A 16,535-nucleotide genomic window follows, 5' to 3' on the forward strand; every position below is an offset into this window, starting at 1 on the left:
GTGTGTGTGTGTACTGCAAGAGGCCAGAGAGCCTAATTCAGCAAAACAGGAAGAGGGAATCCAGGCTGGTGGAGTAGGTGGGCTCAGTGAAATCCCAGAAAATCAGGTGGCATCCCAGAAAGGGGGTCCAACCCGTCACTTACTCAAGCAATGTGAATGTGTCCACTCAACACTGAGACATTTATCGATAGGGGAACCTATTTTACATTCAGGTTCCAAAGGTGGAAACATGATTATAAACAGTGAATATTAAATAAATAAATTAAATAAATGAACGATGGATGAGTGACTCCATCTTAATTTGTAGGATAGCGTTCACAAAGCCTTGGGCATGTCTCTGAAGCAAATGCCTCCTACAACTTGGGTGGCCTAGCCACTGGTATTTAATGGAAGGGTCAGAGAACTATTGCAGCTTTGAAGAAAAACCTAGGGGCATGTGGACACATTCTCCCCTATTAGCAAAGAGTGGGGAGTATTCTATGTCCGTCGATCAAAATTCCAGAAGCATGGGATGTAAAATCCACAGTAATTGTGTGATCAACTCAAATTTGCTATAAAATAATTACAATGTTCACTTCTGCAGCATCGATTTCAAAGTTCTTCCTGAGAGTTAATTAAGCACTGCAGCATCCCTGTGAGTTAGACAAGTATTATCGTTTCCATTTCCAAGATGGGTGAAATGAGGCAGAGAGGGGAAGGGGTGTGGTCAATGCTACCAAGGAGTCAGTAGCTCTGCACACATTGGAACCAAGCAGTAAAAGTGTCTCCCAGTCCTGTCTTCTAACCACTATACTGCTGGTTCCAGCCCTTTCACTAAAGATGTCTCTGTAGCATAGTCTCAACAGAAATATATGTGGATCCCCACCAGCTATGGAAGGAGGTAGGAGATCCTCTGTAATGCGCAGATAGACTTAATAGATTTTAAGGCCAGAAGAGACCATTTGGTCACTTAGTCTGACCTCCTGCATAGCACAGGCCAGAGAATTTCACCCAGTTACCCCTGCAAATAGCCCAATGACTTCCGAGCAAATATTTCAAAACACCAACAACTGCACCCAGAATGCAGTGTGTGTTCATGCTACAAAAATCTGGACCTGGTGTGCCTAAAATGGCTGCAGCAAAGGGGCACTGGCTCCCGAACGCAGGCTTAGCATTTAGGGCTCCACACATATAAGCAATGGTGGAACAATTACAAACTGAGCCAGTGGGGTGAGCGGTTATTAATGAAGAGCCAGAGCCGAGCCGTTCCCCATGAATTAAACATAAATTATGACTTTGAAGACAAGCAAATGGGCTGTGTAACCTTCTGATTATTTTTTATTAGGGTTTAGATGGAATTGGGGTGAAAGGAGGTCACTGGTTACACAGAAACTGGATGGAATGAGAGTGAGACAAAGAACCAGAACCTAATTGAGAGAGACACAGACCAGCAATTAGGGAGAGTGGAAGAGGAGCCCGAGTGATATTATCTAATGATTGGCAAGATGATGCAGGCAACGAGAGACTGGAAAGGAAGTATAAAAGATGAAAGATGACAGTTTAAAGGAAGGCAATCACCGATGAAAAACATTCTATAATTTTTCTCCAAACAATAAATAGGGTCTTTAAAAGCCACTTTGAAGCTTTTAATTCAGTTCATTTCACCTGACCGCTGGGTCAGAAACGGCTGCTTCGGGGCAACTGGATGACATAAGTCAAAGCTGCCTGCACTTCTCTCTGTGGGTGGGAAAAGATGAGATGAAATGGCAATCCTTTTTGGAAAGGGGGAGACAAGATCTGGAAGGGGTGAGAAGACAGAAACCTTTTATTACCCAATCAAACATATGGTCCATTCAGAGAGGAATGGGGCCAAATCCTCTGCTGGACTAGATCAGCACAGCTCCATCAGGTTAAATAAAGCTATCCCGATTTACCCCTGCTGTGGATCTGGCCCGTGGTGTCAAGAACAATCTGACAATCTGAACCCCATTTTTATGATTGTCGCCGAGCTCTGACCTTGTCCCCATGGTCCCGTGCTTCCAGGCGGTGCAGAAGTCAGGATGGCCTGGTATGGTGTTGCCACCCTTACTTCTGCGCTGCTGCCTGCAGAGCTGGGCCCTCAGTCAGCCGCCGCCGCTCTCTGGCTTCCCAGCTCTGAAGGCAGCAATGCAGAAGTAAGGGTGGCATGGTATGGTATTGCCACCTTTACTTCTGCGCTGCTGGTAGCGAGGCGCTGCCTTCAGAACTGGGCGTCTGGACAGCAGCCACCGCCCTCTGGCCACCCAGCTCTGAAGGCTGAATCGGATTACCCTGTAAGGTATTTACCATCCTGATTTTACAGAGGTGATTCTTTTACTTTTTCTTTAATTACAATTCTTCTTTTAAGAACCTGATTGCTTTTTCATTGTTCTTAAGATCCAACGGTTTGGGTCTGTGTTCACCTATGCAAATTGGTGAGGATTTTTTTATCAAGCCTTCCCCAGGAAAGGGGGTGTAGTGCTTGGGGGCATTTGGGGGGGAAAGACGTTTCCAAGTAGGCTCTTTCCCTGTCATATTTGTTAGACGCTTGGTGATGGCAGCAATAAGGTCCAGGGACAAAAGGTAAAATAGTTTGTACCTTGGGGAAGTTTTAACCTAAGCTGGTAAAAATAAGCCTAGGGGGTTTTTCATGCAGGTCCCCACATCTGTACCCTAGAGTTCAGAGTGGGGAAGGAACCTTGACAACTGGTCTTCCCCGTGAAATCTGTACAGTATAGGGTAAAAGCTCACAAAAGGCCAGATTTCACGGTCCATGATGTGCTTTTCATGGCTGTGAATTTGGTAGGCCCTATGTATAGTAAAGTCAGGCACTGATATTGGCTGGGGCCTTTAGGATCTGCCATCTACAAACAACAAGATGGCTTCCTTATCGGCAAGATCCATAGACAGCGCTTGACCAAATGTTCTTGGAGGGGGACGCCACTACCGCAATAGGTCAGAAGTGGGGTATGGTGGAGGTGATGGAGTGAGAGGGGAAGTCCCACCATCCAATGCCGTAGACTTTCCGTGATGATAGAGAAGATCCAAGCACCCAACGCTGTCAGTATAGCCCCTTTCACCCGTGCTATGGTCTCTTTAAAAAATGGCCACACATTTACTTATCCATTCAATGGGCATGTTCTTTACAGTGTTGCGATGAGAGTGAAACCCCTGCCAATTAGACAGTGAGATGCAATCCTCAAGTTAGCGAGCGACGCCAAGTGCAATTAGCGAGTAATCTGCAGAACACAAAGACAAAGTGGCTCTACGGCTCGAGCTGGATTTATGAATTAGTCGCACGGCTCCACATGCGAAAGGGGACGGGGGGGGACAAAAAAATTAAGCGATATCAAAATAAGAGTTTACTGAACAACAAATCCAGGCTTTTGAAACTTATGAAATTTATTTCCGATGTTTCCAAACCACTTTACATGACAACTGCCTCAAAAGAGATCCCAGACACATGAAAGGGAGCCTGAGAAACGGGGAGTGTGAATTTTTAATGCTGGTTTTCAGAAGCGCTTTCTTTCTTTTCTCCTTTGTGGTGCTCATGAAAGGCAACTGGCCTGACAGCTTAGGGGACTTGAGTCTTCATTCTTCCCCAGAAAAGGTACTGCATATACAGCAGCGGCGGGAGTTTCCCCACACCACACCACGACTGGGTCTGCAGGCACTGTCCACCGGGGAAAGCAGCGCAACTCAATCTCTTTAGCCCACTCTTCCCTTATTGTCACTTCAGAGACGCCTGCCAGTGTGTGCCATCTCTTGTGGGGGAAGGCACTGGTCTGAGACCCCTCCACTATGCATCTCACACAGGCCAGCGAACAGGTATAAATTATTATTCTTATTATTCGTACTGTGGTAGCACCTCGGGGCTCCTATCTGGGATTAGGCCCTCTTCGTGCTACGTCCTGTGCAACAAAAAGACGGAGCCTGCCGCGGAGGGCTTGGGTACTGCCAGTGAGCGCTGCTGGACAATGGACTGACTGTCAGCTGGCATGCACAGGGTGAACCTGTGCCCTGCAAAACGCTGCTGAGCACACTCCTCAGAGGGGCTAGAAGTCCACAAACGCTCAACTGAGAGTTCAGGGCATACCGCACTCAGCGCTGCACAGGGACAGGCCCTGCGGACGCAGACAGGCTGCTGCTGTGGAAGCTGGTGGCCAGCCCCACCCACTGTGGGGAAGTGCATCCTTCTGACAACATTCCAGTTCCTTTGCTCAGGGCTTTTCTTTAGCCACTTGGAAACAATGACTGAGAACAACACAACTTAGAACTGTCTTCTCCACCCCTGGGCCTTGCCCTAGCTCCTCTTCACGAGGACTTCACAGCCCTTCTCCGCTCAGGCCCCTTCCTTCTCAGGCCTTCTTGCTTGAGAGGTGCAGCAAGCTCCCCTTCCCTAGACCTCCCCCATCTGAGTCTGTGCCTAAAGTGGCAGGAAGACAAGTGACTAAATACTAGACTAGGACTCTGGTAGACCTCGGTTCTATTCCCTGCTCAGCCAGGGGGTGACCTTAGGCAAATCACGTCACTGCTTTGTGCCTCAGTTTTCCCACCTGTAAAATGGGGCTCATGCGCTTGACCTCCTTTGTGAAGTGTTTTGAGAGCTGCTGATGACGAATGCTGTAGAAAAGGTAGGGATTATTATATATGATTTTCCTGTAGGCCACATGCCTAGGAATGAACACATGACCTCAACTACAGCTCCCACCTTTAAAGGGCCAGAACAGGTGCACTGGGACATGCTGCAAGGCCCAGTGCCCTCTGTTAGGGGGTTGTCAAGTTCTCTAGGAACTCCTGTAGGCTCACACACACGCTCTTTCCTTCTCTCCTTTCCTGAGACGCAATAAATAAATGCTTTATGGCATGAGACTCACCTGATTGGCCTATTCAAACAACCTAGAAGGGCAGCATGCACCACTGGCATAATCAATGCAATGCTCTTTCAGTCCAACCAGCTGAATTCATGCAGCAAGCCACAGGTTTAACAATTATACAGCTGCTGGAGAAGAAAACAGATGGGGGTAGGATACTGGTTACATTAATGACCACTAGTAATATTTGTGGTAATTGAAAGCTAAGAAAATGACACAGCCAATCAAATGTCATGGTTCCAGGTATAGGCTGATCGGGAACAGGGATAGACCAGGAATCCCTATACGCACACCCATTTTCTAGCATGGCATAAAATTGACTATCAGTATTAGCGGGATGCTCATTTTCCATGGAAGCATCCAGTACAGGCTATTTCCAGAGATGGTTTGAACCCAGATCAGATGAGCCAATGGCTTGGCTCACTATGATAAAGGCTAATATCTCAAAAAAATCTTTGCTTCCCAAACTCAATATTCTTATTTTCAGTCTTTGTTCTCCAGCCAAGTTACATAATCTTGATGCAGGATTTTTCGTTTGTTGGTTTGTTTCCCTTTCTTTCGTTCAAAGATGACTTCTCTGTTTTCTCACAACTCATTTTGATTCCACATCAGCTAGCTGAAGAGGAGTCCATATAGAGATACATTTTAAGTTAAAGACCTTTGCTTCTCTCCTCAGACAAAGCCCTGGCTGGGATGATTTAACTGGGATTTGGTCCTGCTTTGAGCAGGGGGTTGGACTAGATGACCTTCTGGGGTCCCTTCCAACCCTTATATTCTATGATTCTATGATTCTCTTGAAGACTTCCACTGTATTTTCCATTATGCCCTCAAAGCAGTCCACAGTTGCTGCTGCAGTTTTCACAGTTTCATAACCGCAGGATTGTGCAGTGAATCAGAAGGACAGAGGTCATAATACTGCCGGTAAAACCCACTTTAGAAACTAGTCCACCACCAATAATAAAGCCAGTTGCATTTCAAACAGATAATGCAGTTGTAAAGCAGACTCCAAGTAAGATAGGAAGGAAAACTTCATGGCAGGATAAAACTAGTCTAAGGGGAAAAAAACCCAGAGCCGTTTCTGGATAACACCACTAGACAAGTTGGATAAAACAGGGGTTTGAGACAATCCAACAATCTCTACAGTGCATTCTCCCCCCAGAATAATGACATTTTTATGAGACTTGAGAGCTTATGGCAATCTGCCTACTGGATGAGCTCTACACCCCCCCCCCGAAAGCAATGGATGGGAGTAATAGCAGAGCTCAGAGTTCCCTAAGCCCGCAAGCCCCCCCCACACACACATTTCCGCTTCACTAAGTTGTATGCTGGAAGCTGCCAATCCCATTTGGCCTTCTACAGATCTAGGGTAGACGTCTAGAACCAGGGCTCCTTTCCCCTGGATTCCCTCTCCCTTTTCATTGCTCTCCTCAGCTTACTAGCAGCAGTGGCTGAATATCTTCGTAAGAGACAGATGAGGTGGGGGAGGGAATATCTTTTATTGGTCCAAAGGCTGTTGGTGAGAGTGGTCCCATAAAAGACAGTACCTCACCCACCTGGTCTCGAATGCCCTGGGACCAACATGGTTACAACACCACTGCCTACGTCTTCATAAAAGGCTTTTTCAGGGAGTTTGGCCCAGATCCTCAAAGGTATTTAGGCTCCTAACCTCCACTGCAATCAGGGCTGGAGCTCAAGCTCTCAAGCCCACCCGACCTCCTAGGGCCTGAGATGTTCTGCTATTTTTAGCATGCTAGCTTGAGTCCCTCCAGCACAGGTCTGATTACCTGGCTCCCAGCTGCAATGCAGACAGACCTTTGCGGGTATTTCAATCTCCATCTCCCACTGAGATCCCATTTCCCATTCAGCAACAAGAGGGCCAATTAGTGCCAGCTATGCTGGATTTGGGGCTCTGGATTCTTGTCCACTAGGAAGCGACCAAGAGCAGCAACCCCTTTCACATGGCCCACAGGGCAGGAACTGTTCAGTATCACCTCAGAGCTTTCAGCCACCTGTGCTGGGTTCAAGTCTGGAACGAGAGATAGCAGGCACCAATAGCTCCAACCCCACAAGCCATCCAATACTCCGTGAACGGTCTCTTTATAGGCTTGATCTTCACCCAGGCCTCCATCATGCCTTGCCACTGTTCTCCGCTATCTACTCTTCCCCCATGACACCCTGTGATGTGCTACTGAGATTTTAACCCGGGGTTCCTGCATAATATGCCTATGTCACCCCAGATTTTCCACGTGTGCATGGAAAAAAAGATGATGGCATGGGATCTGTCCATTGGTTTTCCCATGTAAACAGAGCTGCCTTCTTATATCTGTAACTAAGCAGGGAGGGAGCAGCAACGTACTTGCTGGAAAGATTGGTACTTAATGCTCCTACAAAGCATGCTGAAGTCCAGCGTAGTGGCATCTAAAAGCTGCAGTTTCAATGGGAGGCTCGTGTAGGGGAAGGTTTGCAGAACTCTTAGCCCAAGAAGTGAACGAGCAGCAATGACAGTCATAATGCTAACAAGAAAAAAACCCTTCTCTGGTCTCGTGTGTGACCACTGTAGATTGGAATCACTTTGGGGAAGGGACAGCCTTTCCTTTTGTGGAAATTTAAGCACAGCAGGGTAAGGGAGGCAGTCCAGTCCAGTGGATAGGGACCTGGCTTAGAACTCAGAAGATGTGGGTTCTACGCCCAGGTATGTGATCTTCAGCAAGTCACTTTATCACTCAGAGCCTCAGTTTCCCCATCTGGCTTGTCAATACAAAATTTTTGTCCTGCTATAACTACAGATTAGAAATCGATACAACCCTCTAGTGGAGACTCAGAGTAGTATGAAGGTGCTTATACTGGTATAGTTTATTCCCATATTGTTATATCAGTATAACTGTGCACACTGGGGCTTTTACTGGTTTAAATATATTGCCATAAAAATCACAACCCCAAGGAAATAATTAAATCAGTATAAAATCCGTGTATAGACTCGGCTTTATGTTGTAAATTCTTTGGGGGCAAGGACTGTCTCCTCACGTGTATGAATTTAACACCGAGCACAAAGCTCCCAACTCAGAGGAGCCCTCAGGGCACTACTGTAATACAAATAAATAATAATAGCATAAAAACAAGTCATAAATTATGAATTCCCCCAGGAAATTAGCCGTGGTGCCATGCAATCTGGTGCATGTCAATGGCAACAGGGTTACTTTTCTGAAGTCCCAGGCACTGGCTGTGATTTCTGGCAGGAACGTTCTAGCAGTTTCCAGGAAGGGGCAGGGGACTCCAGAAAACCAACTCAACCCTTGTTTTGGTTTCATGGCATTTGAATACTGGGCCCATGGGAGCCCCTCCAGCATACCACTGCCCCTGCCTGGCAGCCTCAGATTCCCCAGCAGCCCTACGCACCACTGAGGAATGGAAGCTCCCCGTCCTGCAAGCTGTTCTTTGTTGGAGGATCCCTGAAATCCATGGAAGTGCTGCATGGCCACACAGGTCCGACCTGCTTGCAGCAGGTTGCAGGATTGAGCCCTAAAATGGCTCAGATCACAGCCAACAGAGTTAAAGCCTCACGAAGGCATTTAGTTCTTCTGACTCGGGGTCCCCATAAGCCCAGAATGACCCGACTTTGCCCTTATGGATCAGTTCTCTACAATTCCTCTTCAGCGAAATACTTAGCAAAGCTGCATGAGAACCATTTTCTAGATAGGTTATAAATGAGTTCTTTTACCATTCAGCACCTGTGAAAGTGTGGGTAGGAGTCTCTATACACATTTCTGGCAAGCAAGGGGCAAAATTTCTTTTACAGCTTTTATAAACTCCTATGAACATCATTATACTGGCCTCAATAATTAAAAAAAAATGCCTATGAAGATTTCAAAAGGAAAACAAACCAATTCTCAGTAAAGCTGGCATTGAATGGCCAGCAGCACTGGCTTCCTACATTCTCCATGGAAATACTGGAAGGATAAATAATAATACTCTTAGATTTGAAAAGCATGTTTCATCTCAAAGGAAACCACACTGTACGTGGGCCACATCCTTGGCTAGTGTAAACTGGTTTAGCTCCATTGACTACAGTGGAGATACTGATGTACTGATTTACACAAGTGAAGGATCTGGCTGTCCATTTGGGTCTGAGTGAATGCAATGGCTTCACCCACTACTGTATTTGGAAAACAGCAGATGCATAACAACAATGCACAATATAACAATGCAGAGAAACCACTATATTGACCAGGACCCATTGAGGAAAATGTGGTAACCAGAATTGGTTACCCAGAGTGAACAGCTAAGGATCCAGCTCTTCATTCAGAGCTGCCTACATACCGCCGACCCCCAAAATGACATTTACACCATTTTCATGAAATGTTAAGTATTTACCCACATTACTTCTTATTGTGTTTTGCTCTTTTCAGGTAGTATTTGCACATGACAAACGAGCACACACACACACGCTCCACAAAAGCTGGTTTCCCTGCAAAGATGGCAAACTGTCCCATTGATCAAAATATCAAATTCTCATGGAAACTCACAAAACTCACAGTTATTGCCTATGAAGCAAAAAAAAAAAAAAGGAGAGTTTCCGAGGGTGCATCCTTGTTGCCAGTTGGAACATCACTATCTGATGGACAAACTACGAGACACCATCACCAACAATGTAGTTCAGAGATTGAGCGATTATAAAGCTAGACGTGACCATCGTGATAAGCTAAACTGACCTCCTGTGTAACACAAGCCATAGGACTTCCCTGCATTTATTCCTGTTGGAACGAGAAAAACATGCAACCTTGACTTAAAATAAGAAGGAAGCTAAGTGCATTGCTCTCTCTCAAATGTGAAGTAGCCCTACCAGAATAAAGTTTCATGGATAGGCTCTTCTGGGCCAGATTCTGAAGCTGGGTTATGACTCTTTGCCCCAGCTAAGTGGCCTAAAGGAGCCATCATCCAACTGCACTGCAGCTCGGCCTGGTGCCCTTCCCAGCACAGGGGACATGTGGGGAGGTCTGGCACACAGAGAATCAAGCCCCTTATTGAATACCCTGGACTAGATCTCCTGCAGTGAGTTCCCTTTGGCACAGGAGAATTGGAGGAAGGGCTGTCAGGGAGTCAGTGACACCTCCTGATTCTCAAGCTGCCAAGGCCCCAGCCCTGACACACCCCATATGCCAAGCCAGGAGGTGTGGTTGGCATAGAAGCTGACTTTCTGCCAGCTGAGAGATTCAGCCCCCTCCCTGGGAATTCTCAGCTTGGCAGCTAAATTCTCAGCTAATTCTCAGCTTGGCAGATTCCAGTCCCTTGGGTAAGAAATTGATAGGCTCTATGTACTAGAGACCTCTAATGCCTTGGGACCCGTACGGCTACAACACCACTGCATAGGCTCTCCGTCCAGTACTCTCCCTACAGTACGGTTATTACGCTCGGCGTAAGATTGCTGTATCTGCATTATTTTTGGAGGAGACACCATGGTGAATCACAAAATCCAATTCCAACGAAATCACATTCCAACTCCCAAAGCCCTTATCCGATTCCAAACTTCTCAAGAAATGGGTGGCTTTCCTGTCTTGTATTCCACTCCAGATTGACGATTAATAGCAACGCTACCAGTGAGCTACACCCACCCCTTCCTGAAATACAAGATTGAAGGAATGATGGAGACTAGAGCAAAAGATAGTGGGCCCGATCCGCCTCCCTCTTGGAATGGGCATAAATCAGGAGTAACCCCACTGCTCAGGGCGCAGTCACACTGGTGTCAAAGGGGCCAGCGACAGCAGAATCAGACCCCTTACAAAGTGAAATTGAGAGCAGCAGTAACAGCCAGAGCCGCAGGAGGCTTCTGTGTTTGCAATGAAGTGTTACTGCAGCATAATCTCCTTCCTGTTGTGATTAATGGAGGGCACTTACATCACAGGAACACTCCTGAAGCAGCACTACACAGGTGTATCACACAGTAAGTGCAGAGTGTGTGGATAGTACACTGTTAACTGTACAGCTCTCTGGGAACCTGATCTCTTACCCAGAGCCAGACTTTCCTCTTGCGGCACCCGGCCCCTGGAGGAAGAGTAGATAATGAAGTGGTCACTGGAAGCCACTACCTCTGTGTCTATGGGCAATTGCAACCCACTGGTGAGTCCACTTCCTGGACACTACAGTGCTATAGGCGATGGTCACATAAACACCACCCTATACCGGAAACCTACTGACCGCTATACTTACCTCCATGCCTCCAGCTTTCACCCAGACCACACCACACCACACAATCCATTGTATACAGCCAAGCTCTAAGACACAACCGCATTTGCTCCGATCCCTCAGACAGAGAGAAACACCTACAGGATCTCTATCAAGCATTCCTGCAATACCGACCTGGGGAAGTGAAGAAACAGACTGACAGAGCCAGAAGGGTACCGAGAAGTCACCTACGACAAGACAGGCCCAACAAAGAAAGTAACAGAATGCCACTAGCCGTCACCTTCAGCCCCCAACTAAAACCTCTCCAGCGCATCCTCAAGGATCTACAATCTATCTTGAAAGACGACCCCTCACTCTCACAGACCTTGAGAGACAGGCCAGTCCTCGCTTACAGACAGCCCCCAAACCTGAAGCAAATACTCACCAGCAACTACACACCACACAACAAAAACACCAACCCAGGGACCAAACCCTGCTACAAGCCCTGGCGCCAACTGTGCCCACATATCTATTCAAGGGACACCATCATAGGGCCTAATCACATCAGCCACACTATCAGAGGCTCGTTCACCTGCACATCTACTAATGTGATATATACCATCATGTGCCAGCAATGCCCCTCTGCCATGTACACTGGCCAAACCGGACAGTCTCTAGGCAAAAGAATAAATGGACACAAATCTGATGTCAGGAATCATAACATTCAAAAACCAGTAGGAGAACACTTCAACCTCTCTGGTCTCTCAGTAACAGACCTCAAAGTGACAATTCTTCAACAAAAAAACTTCAGAAACAGACTCCAACGTGAAGCTGCAGAACTGGAATTAATTTGCAAACTAGATACCATCAGATTAGGCCTGAATAAAGACTGGGAGTGGTTGCGTCATTACAAAACCTAAACTTAATTTGCCCAATACTAATTTCTCCCTACTGTTACTCACACCTTCTTGTCAACTGTCTATAAAGGGCCACTCTCTTACCATTTCAAAAGTGATTTCTCCTCCCTTGGTATCCTGCTGTTAATTGATTTATCTTGTTAGACTGACCTAACACTTGGTAAAGCAACCCACATCCTTTCATGTATTTATACCTACTGCTATATCTTTTACTTCATACATCTGATGAAGTGGGTTCTAGTCCACGAAAGCTTATGCCCAAATAAGTGTGTTAGTCTCTAGGGTGCCACAAGTACTCCTTGGGTTTTTTTTTTTTTTTTTTTTTTTGCTGATACAGACTAACACGGCGACCACTGAAACCTGCCCCTGGTGAGTGTGTTTCAAGCCACCAGCTGTGCCAATCCAGAAGATATAAGTGGTTACAGCAAGCAGGTATCAAGGATTGGCTCTTTAGCTCAAGCTGTAGCAAAGCCTACATTTTGTTCTGGGGGTCCACGGTTCAATCCCCAGTGTGTCAGTCAAGAGGGTGCCTATTGCTTAGTTCTAAACACCTGCAGCTTATTGCAACATTCTACAGCTTGTTTATTCTCTCGCCGACGTTGGACAGGCGGTCTAATAGTCCCTTCTGACCTTAAAATCTACGAATAGTCCAAAAGCTCTGTAAATCCTAAAAGGTATCTGAGAGAACTGTCTCCTGGATCAGAGCTTCTAGGCGGCCCTCCAGCCTCTACAGAGTAACGTATTCACACACAGTGGAGCAGGTCTGACGGTTACACCTGGCAGAGGGCTGAAGTGACTGACATACACATATAGCGCCGTACGCTTGATCTCAACACAGCTCGTTTGGGACTTACGTCATTAGCTGTGTCTCTATGCCTGGCTCCACAAGGGATCCATCCACAAAAAGCGGTGTCGATGTGAAGGCATATTTACTCCAGGATCTTCCTTCATCAAAACTCACCCTGGAATTGAAACAGACAAAATAAATAAATGTAAACGCATGGCTCTGGAACAATTACCTAGGCAATTAAACAACTTCTAAGGCTTGCGAGCCACAGCTGCTGGATTTGTAAACAAGCGTCAATCTTTGCCATCTCCTCATATTATTAATTAATGTTCTCAGAGTGCTCTGAAGTAGCAAAGCAGCAAGTATTATTATCAACGTCATTAAGGGCCTGTGTTAGGGTTGTCAACCCTCCAGAAGTGTCCTGGAGCCGCCAGGAATTAAATATTAATCTTTAATTAAAGTTTATGTCTTGTGAGGACACATCCAGGAATACATCCAACTAACATTGGCAACCCAAGTCTTTGTTTGCTATGTCAATCAACAGGTCAGATCCAAGACAGCAGGCGGTATTGCTAACACCTAAGACAGGACATGTAGTCCCTCAGTTTGTGTCTATGTTCAAGACATTAATTTCAGCAGAGGAAACTACACAGCCTCAAATATGGTGCAGTGCTTAGGGGGACTTGGAGTCAGGAGAGCTGGGTTCTTTCACCAACTCTGCCACAGACCCATGGTGAATCACAGCCTTTCTGTGCCTCAGTTTCCCCCTCAATAAAATGAGGCTCTGAATACTTATCCCTCTCACAGGGCCTTTTGGGAATTTAATTCATTGATATTAGCAATGTGCTTTGAGATGAGCAGAAGAAGTGGGCTAAACGCTGAACAAAATTCTCTGCTACATCCTCTCAACTCCACTCACGTCAATGGGGCTGCATGGGAGTGCCTGAGAGCAGAATCTGACCTTTCTCCACTAGAAAATGGAATGTGCCTAACTAATTTCAACCAACAGCCAGCATGGACAGCAATCACATTCAGTCACTGCTGCCGTGGGACGCAACAGGTCCGTGGCTCTGTAGCCTATATCAAATTGCGTGAGCCATGGAGTGGCATGGAGTAGTGTGGTGATGTTCAGCTTACAAACAGTTCAGGAAACCAGACAGTTTTCCGTTGCTCCTGGAGTCTTTACACAACCGTTCCAGGAGGCTTTCTGCTTGGAGAGTTACCCCAGAATCCTGTCTGCAAAGAACAACAAACAGGGGAACCCAAGGGCTTACTGGCCCCTGAATGATGAGGTCCCATTCCAGCTGGGTCATTTCAGCACTCGTGCTCTGTAATTGCGGCAGGTGCCTGAGCTGTGAAAGCTGATAGATAACCCCCTTTGGCAGGACAGGTGATTAACGATTTGTATTTCAGTCGCTCCTCGGAGCCCAGTCACAGGCCGGGATCCCATCATGGTAGGTGCTGTGCAGCTGCATCGACAAGCAGGTGGACTTCACTCAGGCCTCCCCTTCTTACATGTAAGCCCAGGGCTGGGGAATCCCACCACATCCCAAATCCCTGCCCTGAAGATGGCACGTTGGGCCTGATCCAAAGCCAATGGGTCTTTCCATTGATTCCAAAAGGCTGGGGGTGAGACCGACAGGCCCCCACCCTCAGGAACCATAGCCTCACAGTACACAGAGCTCCCAACTTGAACGCCTCAGCTCCCGCCCCCCCCCCCCAACGTACAGTGGAACCACACTGGTCCCAAGGAAACCAGGACCCTGTGCAAACATGGAGGAATGGACTGGATTTACCCCCATGAGGCGTACTACTGAGATCTTCCCCTTAGCGCAGTGGCCTCCAAACTGTGGGGTGCAGCCCCATAGGGGAATGCGGAGGAATGTTCAGGGGGTGCGTGGTGGACCCAGGACAGCCTCCACAGGGGGCAAGGAGGGAGCAGTACCCAGCCCTGCTCCATCCCCAGCTCTACTCTGGTCCCTCCCGCAGCCACGGCCCCAGTCCCACCCCCAGATGCAGCTCCTGGCTGGGGCTTCACTCCTGGCCCCGGCCCCAGACCTGGCCCCAGCCTCAGCCCCTGGCCCCAGCTCCGTTCTCGGCCCCAGCCCCAGCTCTGCCCTCAGCTATGGCCCCAGCCTCAGACTCCTTATCCCTCTCCGGGGGGGTGGGGGGGGGCAGAGGCATGGCCAGGAGTAAGGGGGGCATGACCCTGAAAAGTTTGGGGACCATTGCCTTAGCGCTACCGATACTGTTTTGTGTACAGCTGCCATTTTGTGTGTCTGGCACAGGAGAAAGCGCTGCAGACCAAAGAGAAAATGTTGTGGGAGAATTACATGCAAAGAGCTTATCCTTCGAAATCTATTTATTTAAAAGGTATGTATCTCCCCATACCCCTGTGCATTTGTATGCTGTTCAGTCTGCATGCTTATCTAACTAGCATTTCAATTTCGGGGGAACAGCAGGCCTCATTAAAGTTCTCTCAGCTTTTCAATTATCAAACCCTCTTTTCTCCGGGATGAAACTTATTGTACTCTGTCCCAGCTTGAGAACTAACAGATTTCCATGTATTCTTTAATCAAGATGGCTCTTTTCTTGCAGCAGGTGCCTATTGAGACAAGACGATGCAAGTTCAAAAGCCCCTCAAGGTATAATTTGGAAGGACCGGTGTGAGTTTATCAGCGACAACCCTAAATAACTATGCAATAGATTGGGCCAGATGTTCACAGGCAGTTGCACGAGCCAAACGTCAATATGGAAATGCTTGTGGGGGGAATTTTCAAAGGCAGAAAGGGTATTTTGGCAGGCAGACCCTCTGGATCCCCAGCGTGTGCCCCAAACTCCTTTGATGAATCTGTGCACAAAGCAAATGTTTGCCCACGTGCACAGCCATAGGAAGGCAGGACTGGAAGGGACTTCCTGGGTCATCAAGTCCTGTCCCCTGCTATGGCATATCATCCAGTTCAGGCAGGATGATACACACTCCATCTTAAAATTAGTGAGGTTGTTTCCACCACTCTTCCTGGTGGGAGGCTGTTCCAGAACCTCACTCCTCCTACGGTTAGAAACCTTCTTCTAATTTCCAGCCGAAATTTATTCATGGCCGGTTCATCCCCATTTGTTCTTGTGCCAGCATTGTCCTTTAGTCTCCACAGCTCTTCCCCCAGTAGCCTAGGGCCAGAATCTGATCGCGTCTCTCTCACTGAGTAGCACCTCCCTCAGCAAGTCAAAAGGAGCATTCGTGGAGTTAGGTGCCGTTCAGCTTGAGGGTTACGCTGTCTAGGAAGGGGTTAACAGATTTATAAGGGGTTAACAAATTACTAGCAGAAGCATAGGCATGGGAACTTGGGGTGAGGGGAAGCGCTGAAGCACCCCCAGGTTTTATGTAGGGCTCCGCTCCTGGCTCCCCCACGTGGGGTCCTGGCTGTTGGCCCAGCTCCTGGGGTCCTCGCTGTCGGCCCCACACCCGCTGCTGGGGTCCCCACTGCCATCCCAGCACCCGGGACTCCACTCCTGGCCCTGCACCCCAAACCTGGCCCCGCCCCTAGCCTCAGCCCCGGCTCTGTTCCCGGCCCCAGACCTGCCCCCAGCTGTGGCCCCAGCCTTGGCCCCTTACCCCTGTCTGGGTCACCCCCTCCCGGAGACACGGCCCTGCTCCCAGCCCCAGCTCGGGGGCGGAGGTGCAGACAGGAGTAAGGGGGCTGGCTTTCAGCACCCCCTCTATTAAAAGTGTTCCAGCACCACTGAGCAGAAGTTTCATAAAGAGCCAGCCACGAAGTATAGATTGTCATTGAATCCAGCAGC

The 16,535-nt window shown here is 47.8% G+C and overlaps 1 protein-coding gene across 1 annotated transcript in view; it reads right to left on the bottom strand.

Annotated features, from left to right (window-relative positions):
* SORCS3 (sortilin related VPS10 domain containing receptor 3) overlaps positions 1–16,535 on the bottom strand; it is a 500,711-nt gene that overhangs the window by 72,724 nt on the left and 411,452 nt on the right. The window contains exon 14 of the mRNA XM_048857132.2: positions 12,802–12,909. Within this exon, the coding sequence (XP_048713089.2) occupies positions 12,802–12,909 (108 nt within the window). The remainder of the gene's footprint in view (positions 1–12,801; positions 12,910–16,535) is intronic.

This window comes from Caretta caretta, chromosome 7 (genome assembly GCF_965140235.1).
Source record: "Caretta caretta isolate rCarCar2 chromosome 7, rCarCar1.hap1, whole genome shotgun sequence".
Lineage (NCBI taxonomy): Eukaryota > Metazoa > Chordata > Testudines > Cheloniidae > Caretta > Caretta caretta.